Here is a 14,087-nt window from a genome sequence, read left to right on the forward strand (position 1 = left end):
AGCTATTATTATTATTACTATGTACAGCTATCCAAAGATTTGTGATTTCTTCAGGGTGGAAAGTTTCCTGTTCCAAATGGAGATTACAGCCTTAGTGGATTATCACTTAGGCAGAAGTGGAAGAGACTTTATTTAATCCAACTTCTTATTTTGTAGATGAGGAAACTAGGACATAGGGAGGATAACTGATGTAGCCAACATCACTGTGGTACTAAGCACCAGACCATTGGTTCCATTAGAAGTGACTGGTCAAAGATCACACAGCTATTAAGACTTCCTGCCTCCAAACCAAGTATTCTTGGTACTATGTGTTGTCTTCTGTATATCCATCGAGGATCTCTTGTTTCCTTAATGTCCACAGACATAGACTGGGACCCATCCATGCCTGAGTAGACTATGCTTCATGAATTGTTGGGGATGGAAAATTGCATCACTTCATTTTCAACCTTGTGATAACTTTGAATAATGATAATAATGACAATAATTATGGCCAGTACTTTTAGTGCTTGAAGGTTAGCAAAGAACTTCATAAATGCTATCTCATTTAATCTTCATAATAACCATGGGAGGTGGGTGCTATTTTTATCCCCATTTTACAGATGGGAAGAGACTAAGTCAGGCATTGGTTAAATGACTTACTTGGGGTCAAACAGCTAATAAGTATCTGAGGCTAGATTTGAACTCAGGTCCTCCTGATTCCTGAGCTCTATCCTCTGTGCTAGATAATAAAAATAATAATTATATTAATAATAACCATAACTAGCACTTGTATAGAGCTTTAAAGTTAACATGGAGTTTTATAAATATCTCCTTTGATCTTCACAATAACCCTAGCAGGTGGGTGCTATTATGATCCCAATTTTACAGATAAGCAAACTGAGGCAAATGGAGATTGAATGACTTGCTCACAGTCACAGAGCCAGAGAGTGTATCAGAAGTAGGATTTGAACTTGGGTATTCCTGAATCTATAGTTGGCTCTTTGTTGCTCCCATGGAGATCACAGGAAGACCTGAGTTCAAATCTAGCCTCAGACACTTACGAACGGTGTGACCTTGGGCAAGTCACTTCACCCTTTTGCCTCAGTTTCCTTCTCTGTAAAATAAGCTGGAGAAGGAAATGGCAAACTACTCTACTATCTTTGCTAAGAAAATTCCAAATAGGGTCACAAAGAGTTCAGGTATATCTGAAATAACTGAGCAACATAATGGTGTAGTGGATAAAGCACTGGACATAGTGTAAGGAAGACCTGGTTCAAATTTTCCCATTAAATATTTATCAGCTGTGTGACCCAGGAATTCCTTATCCTTTCTCTGCTTCAGTTTCTTAATCTTTAAAATGAAAGGTACTTCCAACTCTAAAATCTTTGATTTTATCTTCTGTTTTGTCTGTCTATCTATCTTTCCATCCATCATCTATCTATCTATCTATCTTTCTATCTATCTATCTATCTATCTATCTATCTATCTATCTATCTATCTATCTATCTATCTATCTGTCTGTCTGTCTGTCTGTCTATCTATCTAACTGTTTGTCTGTCTGCCTGTCTGTCTGTCTGTCTATCTATCTATCATAGTGACTGGACCTAAGATTTTATTGGCATAAGGAACTCTTGTATGAAGAACCTCCTTCTTCCAATGTAGGTGAACATATTCTCTGCAATGTATATCCTTGGAGAATTGTCTATAGCATGGAGAGGGGAAGCAGTTGGTACAAGATCACATGTCTAGTATGTTTCAGTGGTAACACTCAAACCCAAGTCTTCTAGGCTTCTGAGACAAGTTCTGTATCTGCTATGCCTTGTTGCCTGTATCTCTCTCTGTTTCTGTCTCTAAATATCTCCCCTGTCCCTCTTTGCATTGTCTGTCTGTCTCTGTTTCTGTCTCTGCTTTCTCCCTCTCCCTCTCCCTTTCTCCTCCTCCTTTCCTTCTTTTTCTCCCCTTTCTTCCTGTCTCTCTCTTCTCTTTCTGTATCTCTTTCTCTTTCTCACTATCTGTCTGTCTCTGTCTTCATTTCTCTCTCCCACCTCTCTCCCTCTCTCCTTTCTCTCTCTTGCCTTCTCTCTTCCACTTCCTCTTCCTTCTCTCCCCTCCTCCCTCCCCACTATACATACATAGACATAAATGCACATGAGTGCATACCTTTACGTATTATAAATCAGTGGGAGGGAAACATGAGTTTTCATTTTGAACATTTACAGAGACCTTCATGTAACCTATGGAGATAATTGGAGACAACTTGGGATTAAAAAACTGAGCTGGGAGTAACTAAAACATGACTTGGCATTATTCCATAAGAGTTTCTCTGTTGCTTTGATGACTGAGGAAGAAATGCAGACCCTGTTTTTTTGGGAAATCAGCTATATGCTGATAGGAGCCAATTTGTGGATTTTGGAATTTTTGGGGGGTGGGGGCTGGGTAAAGGAGAGAGGAGCTTTTGAGGCAAAAGCTGCATGCTGGGTGAAGATGTTTAAAATGAAACCTAATTAGAAAACAGCCAGTCTGACACATTAGGGGAGCCCTTTTAGCAGCCTGAAACACCCCAAGTGCCTGATTGTGAAGGGATGACAGCTTACACCAAACACTTAAATTGCTTATCCAGTGTTTAAATGTCTTCAGAGACAAGGCAGGAAATGTTCCATGGTCTGGAGAGCAGGACGCTGTCGCACCTCCGATTCTAGATTTGTAGCAGGACCAGTTCTTTGCAGCCCTGGCGCCGACCTCATCCCAGCTTCCACCTCTCTCTGTCAGTAATACAGAACCTAGATGACGGTTGGCTGGCAGAACAAACTTTACCTTAGTCAAACTGTCTTCCAGGTCCCAGTAGGGTTTGAGATTTCTGCTGTAAAATTAGATATTTCATTGCTCATCTTTCCTAGCCTTCTCTTTCCTTAGTGAGGATTCTTCTTGCATCTTCTTATTTCTTCTCCAGATTTATTAATTAATACTATTGCTTCTGGCAATGACATGTTGACCGACTGCCCTGTATATCAACTTGTCATCCCTGTGACTGCCCAGACCAAAACTCCCTTCCCTGGCCTCCACTCCCCTGTAGAGTATCTGCAGTATCCTCTGATTGCAAAGTGAACTCCAGAATGGCAGGGGCTATCTCTCTTTTTGTATTCCTGCTTAGCATATTGCCTAGTACAAAGATAAGGACTTAATACAATTTTTTTTCATTCATTCATCTCTTAGAGGTAGGACTCAACCTGGGGTTCATGAACTTGTTTTCTAAATATTTTGATAGCCTTGTTGTTCCCTCTCATAATCGTATGTATTGTATTTAATGCATTTAAAAGCATGATTCTGAGAAGGAATACATACATTTCATTATACTGTTAGAAGACTCCCTGGCATAAAAAATGCTAAGACCCCCTGCCTTAGATTATGTCACTGTAATAAGTTGCTCTATCATTAGCAGCAAAAATAATAAATAATAATAACCTCGATCCATAAAAGTTAAGAACAATATTTTAATTGGCTGACATTCTGAATATTTATAATCACAAAGTTGGGTGAAATAAAAAGATTTCAAAATAGAGAGACCTAGCATAAGAATGGAGACAGAATGAGGTATGTATCATCCACATCCTCTTGTCTGCTATGGAAGTCATTCCAAAAATGCTTACTGAAGATGATCTCATCCTGATACTTTCATTTAACTATAAAAAGTAGTTATTCTACCCACTCTGCAGTGTTCCAAAGAACATTAAATATATATGTACATGTATATATACATACATATATTTTAACATTGGATAAGTAGAAAAAATGAGAAGAGGTCAATTCTGCATAAGCAATAAGATTCTTTTGGGTAGAATCTTGTTTTTGAGCAGGTCAGTGCGATTTGGTTTTGTTAGATCCTACTAATACATTTAAAGGATATGTTAAGCACAGAACAGATTTCTATTTCCCTTGTCCAAGGTGCTGCTGGCAAGGAATGAAAGGAGGCTTCTTATTTCCTCCATATTTTTAAAGTAAACCTCAAGGCAAAGGCAAAGGCAAAGATTTAGACTTGGAAGGAGCACAGGGAGTGCATGTGACTTGCATAAGGATGCCTAGTTAGTAAGAGGAAGAACTTGGAATTTAACCCAGGCTCCCAACTCCCAGTGCAGTATCCTTTTATATGTACTGCATTGTCTTCCTGGGATTATGTTTGGTAGGGGTCTGGAATCTTCTTCCTTTGAGGATCATCCCAGTCCTACCTCATCATCCTATCTACTTCATCATAATGAAAGGTTCCCTGACTCTTCTTGCACTGTCCCAGCCTCCTTCCCTCCAGCTTCCTTCTCAAACATTTGCCTTCTTTTCTTGTTCTGTATTTGACAGTGTAGATCCAAAATGGCCCTAGATGATGGGCCTAGGAACACTGGGATGAATCTACAAAGAAACCAATTTAAGCTTAATGTCAAAAAGAACTTCCTAACTATTCCCATAGTACCATATTCTGTACTGAAAGGAGGAGAATGGGGTCTCCCTTATTAGAGATCTCTGTCTCTGTATATATCTATATCTATATCTATCTATCTATCTACCCATATCTATGTCTGTATCTGTATCTATAGTTATACACACATACATGTGCATTTATATATGTCTGTATTTATATATAGATATAAATTGGAAATAACGTCAGAGATTAAAGCAGAAGGGAAAAGGCATTTTACAGAAGGTGGGAGTTTAACTGAAACACAAAAGATACCCAAAAGCAGGGATGAGGATGCAGAGAGAACTAAGCATAGAGAACAGCCAGTGGAAACACTTGGAGTCAGGAAGCAGAATGGTGTTTGTAAAGCATTGTAACAAGGCCAGGGTCTCTTGATGGAAGAGTACACACACAGGTGTAAGAAACCTAGACTGAGAGCCCTGTGAGGGAGGCTTGTTCTCAGAAACCTGAGAAGGGGGTGGGGGAGGTTGAGACACAAGGGAGGAAGCTCATGGAATCTCTCTGACACTAAATGCCACCTTTGGCACTTGTATGACCTTATTTCATCTTGTGCGGGAACATGGTCATCTTGTGTGCACATCCTCACTTGACCCTTTCCTTTACCAGTTCACATGTCTAAAAGTTAATAGAAAGCAAGGATTCTGGCTAATGTCTTCACAAACATGAAGCTGACTTACTTTTTCTTTTCTCAGAGTTTTTATCTTTTACAAGATTGGTATTAGCCGGCTGATGGAATAGTTGCTACACAATCTGTAGGTTGTATCAGTGACAAGAGGAATCTTCTCAGTAATAAAAATGTTAAAATGCTAATAGTATCATTTAAAGGCATGATCTTTTTCACAAGACAATCTTCCCCCCTTTTCTTCCATCACCTTGGAATGAAGGGGTAAGAGGAAGTACATTCATTCAGCAGACATTCCTGTGGACCAAGTGTTTTCTATTTGTACAGAGGGTTTATTATTGAAAATCATAGTGCCAGGGGCTAGGAGAGGGATGGAGATGAAAAAAGGCAGAATCCCTGTGTCTGTGGAGCCAATGATCACTTTGATGAGAATATTATTCTTCAAGAGGTAGAGTGTGAAAAAGGGAATTATTATTTTTCCAGTTCCAATTCAATTCAATTCAGTTGGATTCAACAAACATTTATTAAGCAATGGAGAAGCCAAGAGAGAGCAGTCCTGTATCTTCCCTCTCCTGGTGAGAAGCAGACATCGTTGAAGTCGACATCATTGGAGGGTAAAATGAACAGTCATAGCTACTCCTCTGGGTTAATGTTCCTGCCCCTCTCCAGGTCGCTACTCTCCTAGACATAGAACAAAACAAGATTGCCTTGCTTTTCTTTGCTGAAGTCAATGACAAATTGGTGCATCTCTGCCCCACTTCCAAGGTCAACTGCCTACCCAGACTTAATTGCCCTCTGTGGCTATGTGTGTGTAAACATATATACACATGCATATTTCTGTGTATATATGCATATGAACATATATGTATATGCAGGAAATTGTATACAGAGCTTTTGGTTGACAGAAAAATACTGAACTCTTGCCTTTGTGGTTTCTACAACAATAAGGCTTGTAAATCAATTCTGTGTGTGCACATGCACACACAAACACATCCTAATATGCATATATGCATACATGTTTATATGTATATATGTACATGATCATATAGGTATGTGCAAGAAATTATATACCGAGCTCTCTTTTCTAATAACATTAAGGCTTCTCAATCAGTTCTGTACCCCAAGTTTGCGAACTGTGGTCCTCTTACCCCACAATACCTACTACGTGATAGGAGATCTCTGAGGTTCTAGTTAGGAATATACAAGAAAAAAATGAACTAGTCTCTGCTTCCAAGGAACTTCAATTTCCCAAACCCTCCACTGCATTGGGGAAAACAATGTACACAAGCAGTAAAAGCTGTATACAAAGCAATAAAAATTAACTTCAAGAGGGAATGAGTATTGATGATTTGGATGATTTGGAAAGGTCATGTAGAAGGTAGCACTTGAATTATGCCTGGAAGGAAGGAAGCTAGAATTCCCTTGAGGCAGAAGTGATGAGAGAGTGAATTCCAAATGGGGGGATTAGTTATGCCAAGGCACAGTGATTAGAGAAAGCATTTTGCATATGGTGGCCAACTACCAGGGTAGATTGATATCTGGCCACTGGACTCAGATAGCTCTGGAGAAGAGAGTGAAGCTGGTGACTGCACAGCCCTCCCTCCCTCAAATCAAATTCAAACACAAGTCATCATCTCCCTGATGTCATGGCAGTCTTTGAGAACAAAGAATAAACCACCACAACACATAACCACACAAGTTGGATTTTATCTCTGACCTACAAGGATGGATCTGCTGTTAGAGAACAAATGATTAGAAACTTGGGAAGTTCCAAGTGACTGATGTCTGCAGAGTTCCTTCCAATTATCCGTCCCCTACATACATGGTCTCCAATTATTAGAAATGTAAGCTTCTTAAGAACTACATTTCATATTCGAATCACTGAAACCCAGAGCATTGCCTGACACATAGTAAGTGTATTGTAAATGCTTATTAATTCATTTGTTAATGAATTATTGAAGACATCTTCATTGTTAATAGTTAATAATGGATTCTTGGCTCCCTTGAGTTGGGATCTGGTGATTTACAGAATGGCAGAGACAGGAAAGCCTGGGACACACATTAATGTAGTGGAAGGGGGTTCAGTCTGGGAGGAGCCATATGAAGGGGGACTTATATGAAGTCGACGTGGAAGAATAAGGTTGTATCTCCCATTATAAACACACGATTTGGCCTGAGACATGGAATCAAAAGGAGGACACGTGCCCCCAAATTCAGATGCGAGCAGTTATATAATTTTGCAACATCTGTGGTTTCCTATGGCTCCCTGGGCTGAGGGACATGGGGAGAGTTAAACACCCTGAGATAATATGTCATCTGAACGCCCCATTTAATCAGCGATGGATCTCCTTTGCACGAAGCCTTAAAACCAGGCTGTTAGTTTTCCTGTGAGCCCAGGCCATCCGAGGAAATCCTGTGATTTAGTTTTTTTATCGATGTGGCCCAACTCCTTGTTGAACTTGACAGCAATTCTTTGGCTCCAGAAGGCAAAACGAGGCTGTTTATTACATCCTTGATGCTTTGCGGATGCTCGGTTTTCAATTGTGCTTTAACGCATTTTCTTCTTTCCAGGGTAAACACCTCCTTCTACGAGATCTTGCAGATGGACTTCGAAATTGACAACAGCAGTGGGCTGGCGGGGGCTCAGCAAGTTACCTGGCAGATCGAGTACCCCGAGGAAGACTCAGCGGGAGAGCTGGTGGTCTCGGAGATCTTCATCAGCCAGACAACGTTCGCCGGCATCGTTCCTTTGGCAATGGTGAGAGATAGCTTCTTGTAACAAAAACGTTTTCTTTGCGTCCTTTTAGTATTCAAACACACATGAAACATTCGATAATTCGCCACTTCCCATGCACCTGCTGCAAGTTGCTTAAACAGGAAAAATACATTTCAATAACATTTTATTTACCCAATATACCATAACAGCTCCTTGGAAACCATTAGAGTCTATTGTGTGAATCCTTTTTCGTTTGTGGATTATTGGCCTGATATGCAGAAACGGTTCCTCTGGAGCACTTGTTTTCTATTGCTACCATCTGATTGCCATGCGTGTTCACTAGGGCCAAGTGTTACAATTAGTTAAGGCATTCTTATTGAAATATGTTGGAGCTGGGAATCTTGGAATAAAACCATCTCTAAAGAAGGGAACCGGGAGGTGACCCAGAGGTCAGTAGAGATATGCCCAGTAGATACAAGGAGGCTGAACTGCAGTTTGTATGCTAACCAGGTCACTGCCCCTTTCCAATAAACATCATTGCTCCCTATTACCTGGATCGAATATTGTATCCTCTGTCTGTCCTTTAAAGCTCTGCAAATCTTTCCAACCTTCAGCTTTTATTATATTTTTGTTGTTCACCCGTTTCAGTTGTGTCCTACTTTTTATGACCTCATTTGGGGTTTTCTTGGCAAAGACACTGGAGTAGTTTGCCATTTTCTTCTCCAGCTCATTTTACAGAGGAAGAAACTGAGGCAAATCGGGAGAAGTGACTTGCCCAAGGTCACATAGCTAATAAGTGTCTGAGGTCGTATTTGAACTCAGGTCTTCCTGACTCCAAACCTGGTGCTCTATCCACTGTACTACCTCCTTGCTCTTATTATACTTTACTCCCCATCCATGTTCTCTACCAGAACACCCTCTCTCCTCACTGGGCTTTTCCCTGGCTGTCCTCTGTGCCTGGAATGCTCTCTCTCCCTACCTTCTCCTCCTGACTTCCTTTATTTCTTTATGGCTCAACTCATTTATTTTGCAGGTATAATTGATATCATATTACTTGCCTTTGCAGCAGATGAGAGAGAGGCTGGAAGGAAGGAGAGAATTTGGAACAACAAAAAAAAGAATGTTGAAAACAAATAATAAATTGAGGGAAAAGACTCTGCTCGAATCTCATTTACTGCAGGAGACCTTTCCCAGGACTTTCTGCCTCCCTCTCCTACTGCTAGTCCATTACCTCTGAGATTACCTCCCACTTACATTTGTGTATATCTTATATAATAATAGCATTTGTAGAACTCTTTAATATTTGCAAAGTACTTTACAAATAGTATCTCATTTGATCCTCATAACAACCCTGGAAAAGTAGGTGCTATTATTATAACATCCATTTTATAGTTGAGGAAACTGAGGCAGACAGAATTTAAATGGCTGCTCAGGGTCACACAGCTAGGAAGTGTCTAGTAAGTGACTTCTTGACTCTATATCCAGTGCCCAATGCCTCTCCAGGTGAAGTAACAGAGTGAGGAATGAGGCAAGATGGGATTCCATCCCAGGGTCTCTGTCCATTGTGCTATCTAAGATGCTTAACTTGTGTGTAAGTGGTTGTTTGTATATTGTCTTCCTCATTTGAATATAAGCTCCTCGAAGGCAAGAACCTTGTTTTTACCTTTTCTGGAATTTCCAGTCTGAGCATGGTTCCTCACACAGAGTATATGCTTAATAAATGCTTCTTGAACTGTGAATGACTTGGTTATTCTCAGCAAAGCACTGATCCAAGACAATCCTGAAGGACTCATGATGAAAAATGTTATCTGTCTCTGGAGAAAGAACCGATATTGTCTGAATACAAATGGAAGCATGCTATTGTGTTCTTTCTTTCTTTCTTTTCTTTTCTTTTCTTTTCTCTTCTTTTCTTCCTTCCTTCCTTCCTTCCTTCCTTCCTTCCTTCCTTCCTTCCTTCCTTCCTTCCTTCCTTCCTTCCTTCCTTTCTTTCTCTTTCTTTCTCTCTTCCTAATTTCTTCCTTCCTTCTTTCTTTCCTTCTTCCTTTCTTTCTCTTTCTTTTTGCACAAAATAACTAATATGGAAATGTTTTACATGATTGCACATGTATAATCTATATCAAATTGCTTACCATCTCTGGGAGGGGAGAGAGGGAGGGATAGAATTTGGAACTCAAAACTTAAAAAAAAATTTGATTGAAATTGTTTTTATATGTAATTGGGGGAAATTAAATATTATTAAAAGTAAATATAATTGATGTTATCTCTGTGCAGGAAATGTTTAACAATATTTTATAAAATGCAATGTAAAAAATTCCTCTTGAAGATGATGATTATGTGAGAGGTGGAGTAGAGGAGATAACTTGGGAAATGTAGGATGGGAGGAGGTGCCAGTCTCATCATACAGCAGGGGTGAAGTGAGGAAAGCAGCCTGAAGGCTGAAATGTTGGACAGATTCTTGATTGAACACATAGCGTGAGCATGGATAGATGAATGTAGACAGAAGGGTTCTACAGAGGCATGGATTCTTCAGGAGAAGAAGGTGTCCATAGATCACAGCATCTTAAATCTAAGCTGGAAGAGCACTCAAGAGGTCAGCTCTCTAATTTTCTAGGCAGTTAGGTGACAAGAAACCTCTAGGGGACATAGTGAAGAGAGAGAGAGAGAGAGAGAGAGAGAGAGAGAGAGAGAGAGAGAGAGAGAGAGATATGGACCTGGAGTCAAGAAGGTCTGAGTTCCAATGTGACCTCATATGGTTGCTAGCTGTTTCACCTGGGGCAAGATGCTTCACCTCTGTCTGCCTCAGTTTCCTCAATTGTGAGATGAGGTGAATAAGAGCACAGACCTTGCTGGGTTGTTGTGAGGATCAAATGAGATCATATCTGTAACGCCTCATGCATAGTAGGTACTTAATAAATGCTTCTCTTCCCCTTCTCAGACCCTTACAGGTAAGGAAACTGTCTTGGGGAAGTCAAATAACTTAGAACTAGAAGTGACCTCAGAGGTCATTCATTTGGTCTCTCATTTCCCATAAGGGGCAGCTAGGTAGCGCGGTGGATAGAGCACCAGTACAGGAGTCAGGAGGTCCTGAGTTCAAATCTCATCTCAGACACTTGACACTCACTGGTTGTGTGACCTTGGGCAAGTTACTTAACCCCATTTGCCTCATCCTGGCTCATCTCCAGTCATCCTGATGAATATCTGGTCACTGGATTCAGATGGTTCAGGAGGAGAAGTGAGGCTGGTGATCTGTACAGCCCTCCCTCACTCAAAACAAAGTCAAGCACAAGTCATATCATCATTTTTTTGATGGCATGGTCTTCTTTGTAAACAAAGGATAAACACACAGACATTCATTCATTCACTCATTCACTCATTCATTCATTCATTCACTCATTCATTCATTCATTCATTCATCCCCTACCTGCAGGAGGCTGTCTACAAAGCCTGACTCTGTTGGACATTTGATAATTTCAGTACTGTTGCCCAGACTGGAAACTTCTTACCTAAGAGATCTCAGCATTGGCCTCTGGAGTCCTCTGGTAGGAGATGGGTGTTGTTGACTTTTGTCTTGCCACTGGACTATGATGACTCTGGAGGAGAGAGTAAGGCTGATGACTTTCATTAGCCCAGCCTCACTTGAACCCAGCTCACTTCCAAGTCAAGGTATCACTCTCTTCTTTGAGAACGAAGGACGAGCAGCAGCAGCAGCAGCAGCAGCAGCGGCAGCTTCTCCTGCTGTGACTTGCTGCCTGTCATGGGCAGGATTGATGCGGTAGCCTAGAAAATCCCCATACCTCCTGCCCTCTCAGGTTTGCTAGGCTGTTTTTGTTCCTTAAAACAAGGGTGGCTTCCTATGTGGAGAATGCACCATGTCTCTGTACCCTTCATGATTCCCTTCCCCAGGTCCATCAGGCTGATTTTCTACAGAATTCTTGATTTAGGGTCCTAAAAATGGCACACAAGATGGCAACATTTACTCCAGGATACCTTTGAGTTCACCACAGATATTAGCTCTGAAATGTCTTTAGACTCATGGGGACCTTGACTGGATGTGCAAATGCAACTGGTGATCCATGGCACACTTTTTCATCAGCTGCCATTTACACGCCTCCAAGCCTGGCTGGTTGGCAAATGGCATGGAGGGAAAGTTGGCTCCTTCCTGTTCTTGGACAAAGATGGCACCTGTTCTCTCAGGCCCATTCTTAGCTTCTTTCTTCATGACTGTTGCATTTCTGAAATGATTTAGATTCTTTTTCTTCCCACACTATGGAGGGAAGGTGGCAGATTATTGTCCCACAAAATAAAAAAAAAAAGAACTGATTCCTTCCCCTCCATAGTTTCATATGATACCATGTCCTACCTGTGGCATCATCATCATCATCATCATCATCATCATCATCATCATCACTAGCCCTTTAAAGTTTGCAAAACACTTTACATATATTTCCTCATTTGGTACTTACAAGTTAACTGATAGGTGCTGTTATTATCTCCATTTTACAAATAAGGAACCTGAGACAGAGGTTAAGTGACTTGCCCAAGGTCTTATAGCTAGTAGCTGTCTGAGGTCAAATTTGAACTCAGGTCTTCCTAGCCCCAAGTCCTGCACTCTATTCACTGCACTACCAACTTGCATGACATGTCCCAGCTGTGTGACAATGGGCAAGTCATTAACCCTTTCAGTGCCCTAGACAAGCCTGTAAGACACTTTGATATGGATGAATTCCTGATCCACCTCATAAATTTCTACATGGAAACTTGGAAGAGGGGGTCCCACAGTGGGGGAAGGGCATCCCATCATCCCACTCTGGGAGTTCCCAAGGAGATCAACTGTCTGTACAAACAAAACCCCCCAAATTTCTGCATAATACTTTCTTTTGATCATCCCAATATCACTTCATCATTAAATCACCAGTAAGTGAAGGGAATGGGGCAGGGTATGCTTGTGCCTAGTTTACGGGTAGAAAAACCAGAGACATTATGTGCTAAAGTGGGGAGAACATTGCATTTAAAGCTGAGTTCTTAACCTGGAGTCCACAGACATCTTGGTTAATGGGTAGATTTCAGGAGGTTCATGAACTTATATGGGAAAAATACATCTTTCCTTTAATAGAATTGTTTTCCTTTGTAATCCTCTGTATTTTATTTTATGCATTTAAAAACATAATTCTCAGAAGAAACCAATGGCTTCACCTGATTACCAAAGGAATCCAGGACACAAAAGAGTTAATAACCCTGATTCTGAGTCTAATCTGGGTTAGAAGCCTCCCCTACAGCTTAGTTCCTGTGTGACCTTGAACAAGTTCCTTAACCTCTTTTGCCTCAGTTTCTCATTAAAATGAGGGTTTTACACTTGGTACCCACTGTAATCTCCTCCAGCTTTAAGTTTATGATTCTGTAATTCATTAACTTCTCCATCCCTTAGTTTCTTCATCTGTGAAATGGAGAATTTGAATATGGTAATATCCAAAGTCCCTTCGACCTCTAACTGTGATTTGTGATTAGGCTTAAGTCACAAAGTGAGTTATGGTTGAGCTGGTTTCCTGGTTTCCAGCCTAGGAATTTTCCTACGGCCCAATGTCTTCTTAGTTTAAGGATTCAACCTGTGTGTTTGCAGAAAGCCTGGGGATGTTAGGTACGATCATTTTGTGTTTCTTTGTAGCCCCGTCACTTAGCACCATGTCTGGCACAAGGTAAGCAATTAATAAAAGCTTGTTGACTGCCTGTGAGTTGTTGTAACGTGTCTCATAAATAGAGATGGCTTGAAGGCATTAGGTTTCTTAGAATGAATGGACTGTGATGAATCTGTGCCCTTGGTAGATAAGAACAAAGGCTTGGTTTAGAATCAAGAGTGAATCAATGACAGGTGCTTGAGGGCTCTGCCCAAATGGCGACCTTTGTCAGTCTAACTGCTGTGTCTCTCCTCGGGGAACCGGCTAGCAAGCAAGCCAGAGGGATATTCGGATTCATGGGTGATGACCACAGAATGAGAGGTCAGAACTGGAAGTCACCTCAGTGATCATCAAGTCTGCCCTATACCAGAAAACAGGTCTCCCATCATAACTGACAAATATTTATCCAGTCTGGGATTGTAGACCTCCATTGAGAAGGAATTTACTACCTCCTGAGGCAGCCCAGGAGGTGTTTTGCTAAGGTCAGAAATAAAATAATATGAATATGTTATTGTTCAGTTGTTTCAGACTCTCCATGATCCCATTTGGGGTTTTCTTGGCAAGGATACTGGAGTGGTTTGGCATTTCCTTCTTGAGTTCATTTGACAGATGAGGAAATTGAGGGAAACAGGT

At 40.9% G+C, this 14,087-nt stretch overlaps 1 protein-coding gene across 1 annotated transcript in view; it reads left to right on the plus strand.

The window, feature by feature from the left end:
* Positions 1 to 14,087, plus strand: part of TMEM132B (transmembrane protein 132B) — a 469,297-nt gene that overhangs the window by 237,271 nt on the left and 217,939 nt on the right. The window contains exon 3 of the mRNA XM_072600715.1: positions 7,638 to 7,824. Coding sequence (XP_072456816.1) covers positions 7,638 to 7,824 — 187 coding nt within the window. The remainder of the gene's footprint in view (positions 1 to 7,637; positions 7,825 to 14,087) is intronic.

This window comes from Notamacropus eugenii, chromosome 4 (assembly GCF_028372415.1).
Source record: "Notamacropus eugenii isolate mMacEug1 chromosome 4, mMacEug1.pri_v2, whole genome shotgun sequence".
In the NCBI taxonomy this organism is placed as follows: Eukaryota; Metazoa; Chordata; class Mammalia; order Diprotodontia; family Macropodidae; genus Notamacropus; species Notamacropus eugenii.